Below are 14,732 nucleotides of genomic sequence, written 5' to 3' on the forward strand. Positions count from 1 at the left end.
AACTACTACAGAAGTGGATGGTGGAAGTATGAGGTAAAGTTTAAATTATTGATATCTTTTCATACTATCATACTATCGACATATTAGTATGCTCGCAGAGTAAATTCACAGTATATGTGGCTAATTTTTATGTACATTATTATATTTTGATTAAATGTTTCTTTACATTGTCGTATTGGCATAGGTTGTAAAGATAATGTGTGTATGTTTGAAATAAATAAATGAAATAAATAATTTATTAATAAACCCTGTTTCATGACATTTAGAGTTTTTTATCCACAAGAGCTAACGATAAAGACCATATAATAAAAAAAATATATTTAAATAAAAAGTTTCATTATTTGACCCAAAAACAAATACTACATTACATATTATATTACAACATTCATTGTGGTCAACCTTATATATAATCCTTATATATCTAGGTTGGTTTTTATTAAATAACTTGATCTTTATGTGAAAAATATTCTGAATACCAGGCAAACGCTAATAGAGGAGCATGAGCGTCAGGAATCGGTTCGTACGATGTCACCCGGCGCGTTGCCGTTACCAGCGCGAGCGGCGCATGGGCAGCCTCCCGAACGACCTCCCAGACCACCTGTCCTGTACACTGAGGTCCAGAGAGATCGACAGGTTAGTTCATAGTGAACCAAAGAGAAAAGGAACACTAATAATACACAATTATAAAATATAACGTTCAATTTTAGGGAATTGTTTTAAAAGTCAATTACTTAATGGCGAAATGAAAATAAAGTTTTCTAATGACTCTTGAAATATTTTGGAAAAGTTTTCGCAAGAGATGTTTTTAATTATTTAAAAATAGTCCTTATAAGATACATATAATTCTGACTAATTGGACTGCATGACAAAATCACAAAACATTTTAGCACATCATAATATTAACCTATAATGTTTCGTTAACAATCACCATATCAAGAGGTAGTCGACTATTAGTTTAATATAAAGATATCTTGCAATACATATAATAATCTACCATTTCATTTGTCACCCATCAATTTGTCACTAACCAGGAGTGGGCTCGCCGACCGAGGTCCATAATTTCACTCAACACAGAGATGACTGACACTCACTCTGTCACCGAAGTCACAGATGGTTCGCATGCCAGGATGTTCCATATTAAGGTAAGGTTATCTTTGTGTCAGGCCTTAACTAATAAATTAATTGCTAATAATAAATAAATAAATAAAAATAATAAAAACTTGGACTAATTATTAAATGCATGATTTAAGTCGTATTTTAAAAAAAACAATTACTTTCATACGTCTAAAGAAATTTCTCTTCAAAAATGCAACTGATATGCAGTCGTTTTAAACCTCCATTCGGTATTGTAGAAACCACCTCCACCGCCTCCAATGGTCCGGGAGCGTCTGGAGACGGAAGAACAAGAAATGCTGATGGAGAGCCTCGAACCTATGCCTGAGACACCCATCATGGCTCCAAGGTAAGAGAATTGCCTCTTGAATTCAATTTATGATTGCCGCTTACAGTGCTGGACATCTTCTGTATTTTGTAGTAAAAATTTAAATCTATATAGATTTCTCAAGATTTTTCATTCGTAATACAAAAAGTCACCGTTTAGCAAATTACAAGTGGAGAAGATGACGCTTCTCTGAAATATGTTCTAATATTCATATCAGTACATATTTCAGATAAAATATAATAAAACCTAACCTTTGCAGAAAACCCGAGATAACATCTCATGTAGTTGACGATGTCTTCCTACGAACGATAACCGAAAAGAAGACGATAGAAGATATAGAGCGTCATAAACGGTTGGTGACAGAGTACAAGCAAGTCCCACCACTACCACCGCAATTCGATGTCACCATTCGAAACCACACGTTGCCTGAAGCACAATGGGAGAACTTCTCAGACATCAGCTCGGCATCGGGAATGACACTCACACCGAAAATGGAAAGAGTACCGATGTCTTTGCCGCCGCAGAAATTTATTGGTGGGTTTTAATAATGACTTTGTTTATATACTTCATTCTCCCTGCTAATCTAAGTTTTTATATAATGATTTAAACAAACTGTAGCGGATATAACATTGGACCAGCCCGACAGTGGTGAGACTGGTGTAGGTTTTTTTCTTTAGGCTGAAGGACCAGCACAGCTCTCTACCTCCATTATCTATCCAGTTTCGATCATGACTCTAAATTCCTTACAGGTAAAGGCGGCCCCGACCTTTTCTCTCCCGAACTTATAAAGCAAACTGCAACAAACTACCAGCAATCCCCTGACCTTCCACTGCTACCAGAGTTGCCGCCAGCTCGCAACCCACTCTTCCGGGAAGAGGATGATGATGACGTACCGGAACCAACTCCAGCACCTCCAGTTCCACCGAACTGGAGTGTTCTAACACGTGTCTTGAAGACGGAAGCACAGGATGAGGTATGGTCTTATATTTTTAATTTAACCATGTAGAAGAGAAGACAACAAAATCAAATATCATATGAATCGTTAATAATTAGGCCGTTCAATTATTACGTAAGCACTATCCGATTACATTAACAGTAATAACTTACTTTTTTAAACATATTGTCTATGCTAGAATGAAATTAATTTTCGAGAATTATATAAGTTTATATGCTTTTGTTTTTGAAAGCTTTGCTTACTTTGCTGATAAGAGGAGGGGGGGCGGGGGATGTTTATTATTTGATGTAGGTGTTAACTGTGTGAAACTCTTGCTGGTTGAGCTTACTACTTACGCAAAGGCTTATTTCCTCTGTATGATTCTGTTAAAAAAAAAAAAACAGATAACCTAAAACAGACCTTAAACAAAACTGTTTCAGGTACTGTCAGAAACGGAACGTTCCTACCGCTTAACACGTGAGGAACGTCTTCGTTGGCGCGAGCTGATTACCCACGAGAGTACTCTTAGGAGAGAACTGGCTCGCTCATCAACTCGTGAGGATTTCTCACGACTTGCACATGACCATCGATTCGCGCCATTGTATGCACCTCCTAAGTGGGAGGTTATTATTCGAATTCTGGCGCCACCTGAAAGACCACCCAAGGTATGTACCAAACATTTGAAGATAGAATTTAAAACATTTGTAAACATAAGGAAAATCTGTTAAAAACTGTTTCTTATGGGCTCCCAGTTTTATATAGTGCTCCAAAAGGGACATATTATTTTCATCAAGTCTAGGAATGCTTGGCTTAGGGCTATACAATCAGATGTCGAGGCAGAATGCGAAATTCCACTCGTATCACCTCGACGTCCGCCGTTTTACAACTGAGAGTTTTTTTTAAAGTCTGCCGTACAGTTTAAGTGAAACAATTCGATTTAGGCTCCTTCAAGAAAAGAGCGGGTGAATTCTTAAAAAGCCGGCAACGCACTCGCGAGCCCTCTAGCATTAAGAGTGTCTATGGACACTTAACATCAGGAAGCTTCTTGCCTGTTGAACGAAAAAAATCATTTTACATGTTATGTTTAAGGGGCTAAAATAAACAAAATTGTTTTTTTTTGTTTAGAACCGCTACCGCAAGAAGTCAGAATGGGACTCCAGATCCCGCCGTAGTTCGCTGCCAACGTTGTATGAGTATGATAGCGATGCAACTTCGCTCCGGGAGCCTCGTTCCCGTCGATCCTCCTACCGCAGTGATCATGTTGATATGAGGTGACGGGTTTTAATTTATTTACTGTTCCAGCTTATAATTAAAGCCTTTTTTACGATAACTTTTCGCCTAATATATTATTAAAGACCAAAAGAGTTTACTATTTCACTATTTGATTGTTTGAAGGATTACAAAACATCGAAACATTCTGGGAATTACCTTTTCATAACCTTGCAGCAAATTACGAATCAGTTTTGAATGAAGCGTGGTTTTTATAATTTTACGGCGACAGAATTATACCCTTTCATTCTGAATGAAGTCAAGTGTATATATATGTATATGCTTGACACAAACAAAATACATGGATATTTTCTATATCACATGCAAACTACAATGAATCGCTGCGCGCGTCTTTGTGAATGTCTTATATCTATAGTTGTGATTGAGTATTCAGTTGAACTTTGTGGTGATAAGACGTGCACCGAGTTGGGTCTATGTGGTTGAGTTGATTGTGATTAAACGCGTGAGAGCCTAGAACACATACTACATAACGTAAGCTAAAAGTCTTAAAAGGAATCGATCTTAATTAATACTGAACGATAAATATTCGTGTTTCTGCTCACGTCACATGACATCCATTAAACCCGCTAATGACGATGTCCATATCGATTGAGTGACGATATCACTCCGACATATATTTTTTATATGTATTAAGTACATGGTTACTGCCATATGCTATTTGTTTTATAAATAAATTATTTTAACATATAACACAGATCCATGTCAGAGATGATGGTTGACTACGCAAGAGAACAAGCCGACACACATTCAGAAGTATCTGGTACACTCCATGGACAATACTACGATGACGATAGTGATTCTGAACATCCTAGATACCATCAGCACCCGTGAGTATATTTAACCATTTTTTAGTTCTGGGCCGCAGATACGTACGATTATCTAATAATCTAATAGGCAAGAAGGGGCATCTAAGGGCCTACTGTGCTAATCACATGCTGTCGACGGTTTGGGTCTGAGGCAAGCCGGTTTTATGATGATACGCACATGTACTCCCAATGCCTAAGTGTCCATTAGTACGATTGAAGCTACGAAATCAATAATAGTCGCGCTGAAGTCTAGGCCAACAGTGCTCTTGTTTAGTTGGTTTTCATTGTGTATCTAGATTAATAAGTTGTTCGTTTTGCGTTTCCAAACCACACAGTTTTTTAAAGGATTGAAATAAAGCCAATAATGGAAAATTAGTTTTTTTTCAAATAATTGAAACGGCAATCATTTGCAGCTTGTGTTATTTTTGAAAAAGTTACGTTTTTCTCGGATCCGAGTGGAGCGTCCCCTTCGTTAAAAGACTGCCATCCCTATCTCTCGGTCCGAGTATTCGATACCCAATGTGCTGTATGCAACACTAATTGGATCACACATATTTTATCAAAATTCGCCATAAAAAGATTTGGTTTCCGGCTTGGTAATTTGTATCCATTGTTTAAGCATTTACATGTGTTAATGTGTTACTTTGCATAATATAATATGTTTAATGACCTTGTTGAGGAAAGGCCAGTGCACTTCCTTCAAAATAAAAGGAGCATCTTCGACCAATACCACTGAATGACCGGACAGATCAGCGTCGAGACATTCTATATGTAGATAGCAGACTTTGATAGGACGTATTCGTATTCTAGAAGATTGTGAATGTCGCTCCAAACTCATATATTTCTTGTGTTGAACTGTTTTGTTATCATTTCAAGGTCCTGGCGCAACTCTCTCCATCGTTCCGTCAGCCAGCCATCACTTGCGCGATCAGACACGGAGGTGATAGAACAATGGACTGTACCAGAGGGAGACGTAACTCCAACACCAGGACGGAAGATTCGAGGTATTTACCAACAAATTTTTTTTTTAGTATCTAAGTAAATTCTAGTGAAAATAAAATGAAATTTTCATGGCTTGGGTCGTATTATTGAGTTTAATTTTTGTTATTTTCTTTCTTATGTATTCATAACGGTATTGATAATAATATTTTGCTTTTCAAACCGAAATGTTCCCCAGTCAAAGTTTGTAGAAAAGCCGAAGAAAATGGGTTATATTTCGGGTTTTAACTAAATCCAATACAATTAATGTTCAAATTTCATTTTCCCGTTAGCAAAGAGGGTATGTTTTTTAAGCGGGAAGACTTAATTGTTACAGAAAATTACACACAGTAACAATTTCTTTAGAATATTAAGTTAAATTAAACTACTAAAGTTCAGTTTCCTTTGTTTCTCTATTAATGTACTTAATTGACTTACGTTTTCTGTTTCGTATATATTAACAATGTAGTCTGTTTTGGCATTGTATATAAGTGTATTCTTATATAATATGTATACTAGTATATAATAAATAACTGTAACAATATCTCCAGGACCACAGGGACTTACAACATTCACATCATCAGAAGTAAGAACATTCCAAGCGACCAGGGAGTGGAGAGAATAAATTCATTTTCAATTTCTATCAAGAAGGTGACCAACGATCCTTAACTAATGATTTTGTCAAATATTGAAATCAATTTACTACAACACAATTTAATTATCGAATTTTTATTGCTATATTTTTTTATATATTATGTCTAAAAGTATAATTCGTAATGATTTTATTCAAAAGTCACGTATAATACTGGACAATACGAAACATTGATCGTAGAATTTGGATTTTGTTTTAATTGCCTTAAAAAAATAAACGTCATCACTGCCTTGACATTGTGACAAAAATGTGATAGATTTGTATTATTTACATACTATATTAAAAAAATCTATAAAATATACTGCTTTATGATCTGTATATTAGGAAATGCTAAAATAATAAACATATTTAGCTAATTATAAAACAAGTTCGTGAATGCAATTACTAAAATAATTTAATAAGAAACTGCTAATATTTTTATATATAATCCGTGTAATAATGTTTCTTCTGTTACCATATCGTATCAAATTATTATGTAAAACTTTATTGAACAAACAAATCTGTTAGTATAGATCACATTTTACCGATTATTATATAGAAACTAAAACTTATTACACGATCTTTCTTTTTAGCACGAAAACTCTGTAACTTTTTATTATTTATGCATCGGCATCTTTAACGAGCTTTTTAATAGTAATTGAATATCTGTTGGTGTTACGCCTAGCGATGGAGGCAAACTATCTAGTCTTGTTAATGAAGGCAAACAAACGAAGAACCCGTACGAGTAAGTTGTCTTTACCATTATGTTGGACTCGTAACCATGGTAACACTTCTTTTGTTATTACGCCAGATAATTATGCAAAGAAATCTGTTAAACAGTAAATCAGAGCAAATTAAATGTAATTTGATCCACGTTTTATTTCTGTCAATGCAGAGTATAGACTAGAGAACTCTCATACGTATACGAGTCAAGAACGTTTTGACGTATACGAGTTGTCATATGTATCATGTAACGCAAAGTTTTATCAAGTAAGTAACTCTGAATCACCCTGAACTCATTGAGAAATTTCTAAATGAAACTTAAAGATGAGAAGTAATTTCTACTAATCAAATATTTTTTTTATATTTGATAAAGTTTTGCCTCAATTGCTATGTGTGTTTGTGAATTCGGGATGGTGTTTGGAAGTATAGTCGTAGTTTTACGAGAAATTTACATGTAAAAATAGTTTTAACAATCAGCCATAGTATAACTTTAAATTGTAAAAAAAATATATAAAATTACGTTAGGTAAATTGCAGCTTAAATCATATTTTAATAGATAAAGAAATATATTTACTTAACGATTAACTTGTAATTATAATAAATACTTACATTTTATATTACTCATTTTTTCTTTCCTTTTATTCCCTTTTTTAGATGAATTGTTATAAAGTTATAAATAGTTTTGCTGTGGAGTCAAATGAAAAGCAAAATTAATATCGAGAAATTTATTTTTACACTTTCAAAGTATTACACGTTGACATTAAAAATTTCGATAAGAAATGAATAAATTCGTCACGTCAAAAGATTTCCCAAGGCATAGACTACAAGCACAGATGATATTTAGGTTGGATGAAAAAAAAAATGTACAACGAACGGCGAAACGACGGCGCGTTTCGTTTAATTGATTTGTCTGTGGACCAATCATAGACATTCGACGATACGTTCCGTTTGACCAATTAAACGAAACGCGTCATTCTTCGCGTTCTTTTACTATCTAACACCTTTAGATTTTTTAAATTTGCTCTAAAAGTTTTAAGCAGAAATCCCAAATTATAGCATAATCTGTCCCAGTTAAATTAAATATTGTTAGTTTTTGCTTTTAAACATGTGATTTCTGTAATTCTTTACTACTTTTTAAATCTTATGTACTACAAATGTGTTAAAAGGAACGCACCAAGTGAAGCGCGACATTATATATCTCAAAGTAAAGGACATAATTACTGGAATCGAGAGCGTTCCAACCGCATTTAAAAATTTAAAATCAGTATGGATTTGGCAGAGTACGAGTTTATATGTAAAATTAATGTAACATTCGCTTAACGAAATATAGACGCCTAGTGGGACTTTAAAATGCAGTCAAAAGACGGTATAAAGATAAACAACACATTGGCGCCGGCAGGATTATTTTGACAATGCACTTGCATACACAAACTGTTAACTATAGAGTAGTACATTATGTAAATTGTTGTTCAAATTAAAAAAAAAACAGTCAATGTTTTACAACAATTAATTTATCAAACAGTTAATATATCCTTCAAGAAAAGAGCGTACCAATTCTTAAAAGGCCGGCAACGCACTCGCCCTCGCCCGAGAGTGATCATGGGCGGCGGTTTCACTTAAAATCAGGTGAGCCTCCTGTTCTATTAAAAAATGCAGGTGGCCTCAGACTTTTGTATCTGTTTCACTGAATGATCATGTGCCTGACACGCCGTCAACTTTTTGGGTCAAAGGCAAGCCGGTTCCTCACGATGTTTTCCTTCGCCGTTCGAGCAATTGTATAGAACACATATAAAGAAATTCCATTGGTGCATAGGGGATCGAAACTACGACCTCAGGGAGTGAGTGCTCTTGTGAATTTACATTTAATATTTGCACCTCGCTGTCGGCGCCTATGTGAACACTAGATGTATATAATATGTAACGCGCAAAATGTGTTCAATATACTATTCGAAACATGTATTAAATAGATCTAAGATGAATGAAGATTAACAATAGTTAACAGGATCAAAACGAGTTTCACATTGTCTGTTAGCGGACTAGCAGCCATTAAAAATATTAGGCCTAGTTCTAGTCTGTACTATTTACATCTAGGTCTAAAGATCCATAGGCCTAACTTTGTGACACCTATCTAAGAACCATTTGGTCACTACCTACGATATGAAGAAGAAGAAGGCTTCGATTTTGGCTTTCTGATGAAATTTGGCGCACAATTTCAAATATCCACACATGTAGATGTCGTCTTTGGATGATTGTCTTAAATTTCCTATGATTTTTACTTGAATAACGCCAACGCGCGGTCCAACTTCCAAAGCGTCCTTTCAGAAGACTTCGGCGCAAATATTTAAATACGAGTAAAACAGCCTTCTATCATTACTAACGCTAAAAGTACTCCGAGTTTCCTTTCATCTCAATGCACCAGCCTAAAGATCCATGTCAATACAGGAAATAATGGCAACAGTTTTCTATCTACGTTCTACATTGGCCTAGATTGCTGAACACTTTTATCTTTAGTAAACTTTATATTTGGCTGATGGAACCACACGATTGTCTTCTTCTGGTAACTTGTTTCCAAAATCTTTTCTCCAAATGTTTTTCCTGAAATGATAAAAATAAAAATCTGCAAAGAGATATTCGGAGGAATGTAGTAGATTCTTCGTATGTCAAAAACATTTTGCTATCCTTGGTTACGTTGGTGTTCGGTTCTTCGACTAGGACTTCATGCATCACTTCGCTGCTAGTAGAGGTTCAAGACTTGCAGAAATTGCCTTTGATATTTTATGTATGTTTGTTGAATAGTAGGCTTATCTGATGTTAAGTGCATGGACATGCCAGAAGGCTGGCAAGTTTGTTGCATTTTTTTGCGGCCTTGTAATCCCCAATTTATATTAGTGTGTTCGTGCACTAGTAATTGCAGTTATGTTGAGTGATTTCTACCTCCCACCATGATGATAACGGGTATATCAGTATGAAACGTAACATCAATGCAGCATTTCACAGCCATAGATTCCATTCATAGTCACTCGCTAAATGGGTAGAACGCTCCTAAAAGAATATACTTCGATATTTTTCTACCCATTGAGCGGATGACTAGTAAGAAGTGAAGACCAGGAAGGATTGCCAAGCCAAATGAAAAGCAAATGATTTGATTAAAAATGTATTTCGAACTCCAATAAATGGACAGATTAAAACGAGACGGTTTAATTAGGCTTTCGATAAGCTGGATTTAAACCTAAACGATACGGTACCACTTTGCTCTGAACTTACCTTCAACATATTTAAGTAGAAGTTTAAGCTCGTACTTAGATCATCGAGCAGCTCAGACTTAAGCTTGTTATATACTTATGCAAATTTACATGCCCTGAAAATCTTTAGACTGCGACCGTGTTTTTCATTCTTGTAGTTTTTCAATTGACCCAAATTTTAAGAGAGCAAAGCGATACAGATACTTTGACATTAAGCAAAGAACAATTGACAGTAGTTATGTCAAATTAATAACAATTTTCAAATAGCAACAATTTTAGCGTATTTCTTCGAGACAATCACGCTGTATTTTAACAATTAACAATTAAAAAGCCGATTAACAATTTCTCATATTTTCCGATTATTCAATTGTCCTTCCAAAACCTACAACTACTTCCCTAAATTATTAAAAACTAACAAACTACTTAGAGTAAGAAATTGAGAGCGTTATACTAAAATTCCAGAACTTAAGAGAACATAAAGATAGCAATAAGTTATGAGGGTATGTATTTTTGAAGTTATACTTCTTTTGGCGCGACGGAGAAAAATGATGAGAGTGAATTTTTACGATGCGCGCGCACACCAACACCTAAAGTCGACATCGTAAAGTTAGGTCTAAGTGGCATGGAAATCGATAACTATGTTCAATTTGAATATTGTAGAATTTTTATACGTGTTTCGTAGCAGTACAATTAAACAGTGTGAATAAATAAATATTATTTTGGTGTTTTTAAATCAATTTGATATACGACGGTGATAGTGTTTACTAATAATTTATTTATTTAAATAAAATCTTTTTCATTAATTTTAATATTTATCGTTCATCACTTCTGCATTTTAGTTATTTTTTTTCCATACGCAAAAGAAGTACAACTACTAACGCGTGTACATAAGTACACACACTCTTCTTTTACTATATTGCAGCATCGGGTAATTGGACATTTTGTGGTTTATGTATACGTCAAAAGGCGTATTTATTTTCAATCTGTATGAATGAACCACACTCCCACAATGTGGCTCGACCGAACTATGTTATGTCCTTTTAAGAAATTTCCACAAATGCAGTGAAGAAATCTACGCGCAAATCTTTAGGCAAATTGCCTATTAAATTTTTACCAAACAGCACTTCATAAACGACCAAGAGAATGTTATGCATTTCCGACACTGCATTTGCGAGTAAAGATAGTGAAAGAGCAAAAAAAGTTTAAATCCAGCAAGGGAATGTGCTCAGATGCCATTGACAAAGCATATCTTGTAATATCCGGTGTTGCTCACAGTAGTTCTGCGAGGTGACAAAGGCCTGGAGTTGATCATGAAGGGCTCACGGCGGGGGCTATCGGAAGACGCTCGACGTCGAAGGAAACCCAATCTGGAATATTCAGTTTATATATTACTTAATTCATGAATGTTGAAAATACTTTTTTTTTTGTTGTGTTCACAGGAATTTGTTGGTTGATTGAGGTTTTAATAAAACTTATAATTTAATTACAATTCTGTGTTTGTTGTCTTTTGAATTATAAGTTACTTATGATACAGATTGACCAGGGACCACTGGTACTTATTATTACAAGAGTTGCACACAACAGAGGTACTTGTATTTCACAATTACTGAATAATAAATATCGGATATTTTATAGAAAACTAGTCGTGGTATCTGGCAGGATGACTAGCGCTGTGGAACACTTCTGCACCACAGCATAATGCCAAGCCAGGTCCAGTTACAACCACAACACACACACGCTTAAAATGTAGCTTAAAAAATGTTTTATTTTTATTATTTTAAATATTGCATGTTTCATGTGTTTAGAAATAAATATTATGTTTATTTTAATCACTCTTTTCTAGGTTAGAATTAGTCTAGAAATCTAGTTTTTAATTCATTATTAGAAAGTATATGAGTGAGAAACGTCATGGGTGATACTTTTTTTAATGTGCGTAATCTTCTAGAGAGGTTTTGGTGAAAGTCAGGCTTTTGTTTTGTATAAATGGATAAAAAAAGGATGGCATTGGAACTTCATACTTATATTTTAATTTTTCTAGCCTGTTGCTTTTATGCTGCTGCTATTAACATAATTAATTAATTGACTATTAATGTAGTATTTGAAATTATAGTAGGCATTGCGTCAAAGGGAATGATAACTATAATTTCGCTTGATGGTGATCAAACGGGACTACTAGTAGTTTCACTCGTGCGCTGTGTTCAGTCTTCTGTCTACAAATAAGGTGTGCTTACATCTTCCCGTTCTGGCATTGAGATCGCGTCCGCGAACGCATCGTCAGAACTTCCGCTCGTGCGAGTTGCTCCATCTCCGAAAGTTTCGTTTCGCTTTCTGGAGCTGAATAAAAATTGGTTACTTGAATTGAGAAAACCTTGATCCTTGCTAGCTTATTAAAATTACTAATTATTGTCACTGGAAAGATATCCATTCATTACATTCATTACATACTTAACACTTAAGTGTATTAGTTATATAATTATGTATTAAAACTATGCTATCGATATTTATTACGACAAAATATATATTTAATATTATTAAATATATATTTAGGCGATTAAAAAGAGTGGCGGAGAGTGTATTTCCAGTTCTACTCTTCCGTTCTACGCCCTTGATTTGAGTACTGGCAGTAAATGTTAAATTAGAAGCATTTATAATATAGTTCTTTTTTGGCCTTCAGTGTGTTACCTATATGAATAAATGATTTCGATTTTGACTTTGGTAAAGCGCCATCTAGTGTTCTATCTGTATAAATATTCCACTCACCCTTCCAAGCATATACAGAACTGTGCGAAGTAGTATGCGGGGCGGTGCGGCGCGGCGGCGCGCGGCATAGAGTCACGGCGTCCGCGCTCGCTACGCGACGCACCAGAGACCGTTGGCATGCCGTGCGAAACGACCAGCGGTCGGACCCGCCATCCTGCACACAATGGTTATCAGATATTAAATTCAAGAAACACACACACTTAGAATAGGCGATCCCGAATGTTTTTGAAGTGAAACTTCTCTATCGGCGTTGGAAAAAAAATTACCGTCACATTTTTCGGTTACGCTTACGCGTCACATTTTTTTGGTTACGCGTCAAACTAACGACAAACCTTGCAACTAATCAATTAACTGGATCCGAAATCGCAGGACGCAGAAACAAATTGTCAAACTGTGTTGTGCAGTATGAACTAAAATTATTTAATACCAATTACAAATTGATCGATCGCAGATTGTATCCCATGTTTTTAGAAAAGTTTTGGAATGGAATGGCCTCGCGAGAAAGTCTTGTTTATTTTAAGAAAGATATTTTGAGCAAACACGGTCTGTATTCTAAGTTTTACTCGTTAACTGTTAAATTAATTAATAAATTATTTTATTAGAGTGAAGTTTCTAAACAGTTGTGTGTGTGTATTAGAAAATAATAAGACACTTAATTAAGTCTCATCAGACACCTTTGATAACTAATTAGAAATCTCCCCTCACCAAGGATTTCTCTTGCTCGACCAGCATGTCCTTCCCCTGGTCCAGGGCCAGTCGCATCTCCGCTTGTGGCGTGAGACGCTCCGGTGTCGATGGCCTTGGCTCTTCCACTGTCTCCTCCACTGCCGGCGACAGGACCGCCTCCGAAGCTACGATACATGATAAATTAATTCAATACAGAATATACAGACTGGGTTGTGCAATCATTTTGAAGTCAGTTTTCTGATTGAGAAATGAAAATCGGACAACATCTATTTTTCATCCCCCTAAATGTTAAGGGTAATCCACCCCGAAATTATTTTTTTCAATTTTAGATATTTTTTTTAAATTTTTTTATGATACCGCATTAGTAAATACATATAACCCTGAATTTTCAACCCTTTACAATCAACCCCCTATTTTAATTTGATTTCTTTGTTTCTTTATTTTTGATATTTAGATAACTAGCAAGAATTGTAATTTAAAATATATTCTCTACATTAATAAATATTAATTTATTACCCTACATAAATCATTCTTTTGAACACTTATAGTAGATAATTATTTTTATTGACCTATAAAAATGTTTCTTACAAATAATATACATGGCAAAACAACGTTTGCCGGGTCAGCTAGTTATTTATATGAAATAACTAACACTACTGTCACTATAAAGAGAACAACTTATTTGAATATGCAGCTGTGGAACTGCTTCATACTTTAGTTGTTTATTAACCTGGTGACAGCTGATGAAGGGGCGTCGGATTCTGTATTGTGGTGCGATCGAGTGTGGAGGGGGTACTGGCTGAACTGAGCGAGTCCCGATGACCGACGCCAGCAAACGCTCGCTCCACAAAGTCTTTTGAAACTGTCATGTAAATGTAGCTTATATATAATACATCTCAAATTTTCTGGTAAATGATGCATGTGTATTATTACACACATAACAAAAATAAAAAAAATAAAAATAAAAAAACAGTTAAAAAGATAGACAAAGAGATAGAGATAGATAGGCAAAGGGCGGCCTTATCGCTTACAAGCGATTTCTTCCAGGCAACCCTAATGAGAAACAACGTTAAAGAAACACCATCACAGGGTAGAGTACAAAAAAAAAAATTAACAAAAGAAACAAAAAAACTAAAAACTTAAAACAAGCGCTACTATAACTAATTGAATAAGTGTATGTAAGTGGTCATAGGTAAAGAATGAGTTAGATAGATAGAAAGAAGAGTTAGTCTGAGATAAA

The 14,732-nt window shown here is 35.0% G+C and overlaps 2 protein-coding genes across 8 annotated transcripts in view; one reads left to right on the forward strand and one right to left on the reverse strand.

Moving 5' to 3' along the window:
* The window catches only part of LOC111000670, a 66,154-nt gene extending 59,152 nt beyond the window's left edge, over positions 1-7,002 (forward strand). For 4 of the 5 annotated variants that reach the window (XM_022270208.2, XM_045631599.1, XM_022270206.2 and 1 more), the window contains 11 exons: positions 1-33; positions 480-633; positions 1,032-1,142; positions 1,353-1,462; positions 1,701-1,975; positions 2,191-2,414; positions 2,816-3,040; positions 3,501-3,646; positions 4,361-4,492; positions 5,348-5,475; positions 6,001-7,002. The exon at positions 1-33 is cut by the window's left edge and continues 121 nt beyond it. In XM_022270208.2, the coding sequence (XP_022125900.2) occupies positions 1-33; positions 480-633; positions 1,032-1,142; positions 1,353-1,462; positions 1,701-1,975; positions 2,191-2,414; positions 2,816-3,040; positions 3,501-3,646; positions 4,361-4,492; positions 5,348-5,475; positions 6,001-6,074 (1,612 nt within the window). In that variant the 3' untranslated portion in view covers positions 6,075-7,002. The remainder of the gene's footprint in view (positions 34-479; positions 634-1,031; positions 1,143-1,352; positions 1,463-1,700; positions 1,976-2,190; positions 2,415-2,815; positions 3,041-3,500; positions 3,647-4,360; positions 4,493-5,347; positions 5,476-6,000) is intronic. The other variant, XM_022270209.2, reaches the window with a different exon arrangement.
* A 1,632-nt stretch (positions 7,003-8,634) lies between these two features.
* LOC111000695 overlaps positions 8,635-14,732 on the reverse strand; it is a 50,030-nt gene continuing 43,932 nt past the window's right edge. For all 3 annotated transcript variants that reach the window (XM_045634054.1, XM_045634043.1, XM_022270245.2), the window contains 6 exons: positions 14,223-14,354; positions 13,511-13,656; positions 12,806-12,959; positions 12,277-12,379; positions 11,319-11,412; positions 8,635-9,398 (listed from right to left, as the gene is read on the reverse strand). In XM_045634054.1, the coding sequence (XP_045490010.1) occupies positions 9,321-9,398; positions 11,319-11,412; positions 12,277-12,379; positions 12,806-12,959; positions 13,511-13,656; positions 14,223-14,354 (707 nt within the window). In that variant the 3' untranslated portion in view covers positions 8,635-9,320. The remainder of the gene's footprint in view (positions 9,399-11,318; positions 11,413-12,276; positions 12,380-12,805; positions 12,960-13,510; positions 13,657-14,222; positions 14,355-14,732) is intronic.

Source organism: Pieris rapae, chromosome 2 (assembly GCF_905147795.1).
Source record: "Pieris rapae chromosome 2, ilPieRapa1.1, whole genome shotgun sequence".
NCBI lineage: Eukaryota > Metazoa > Arthropoda > Insecta > Lepidoptera > Pieridae > Pieris > Pieris rapae.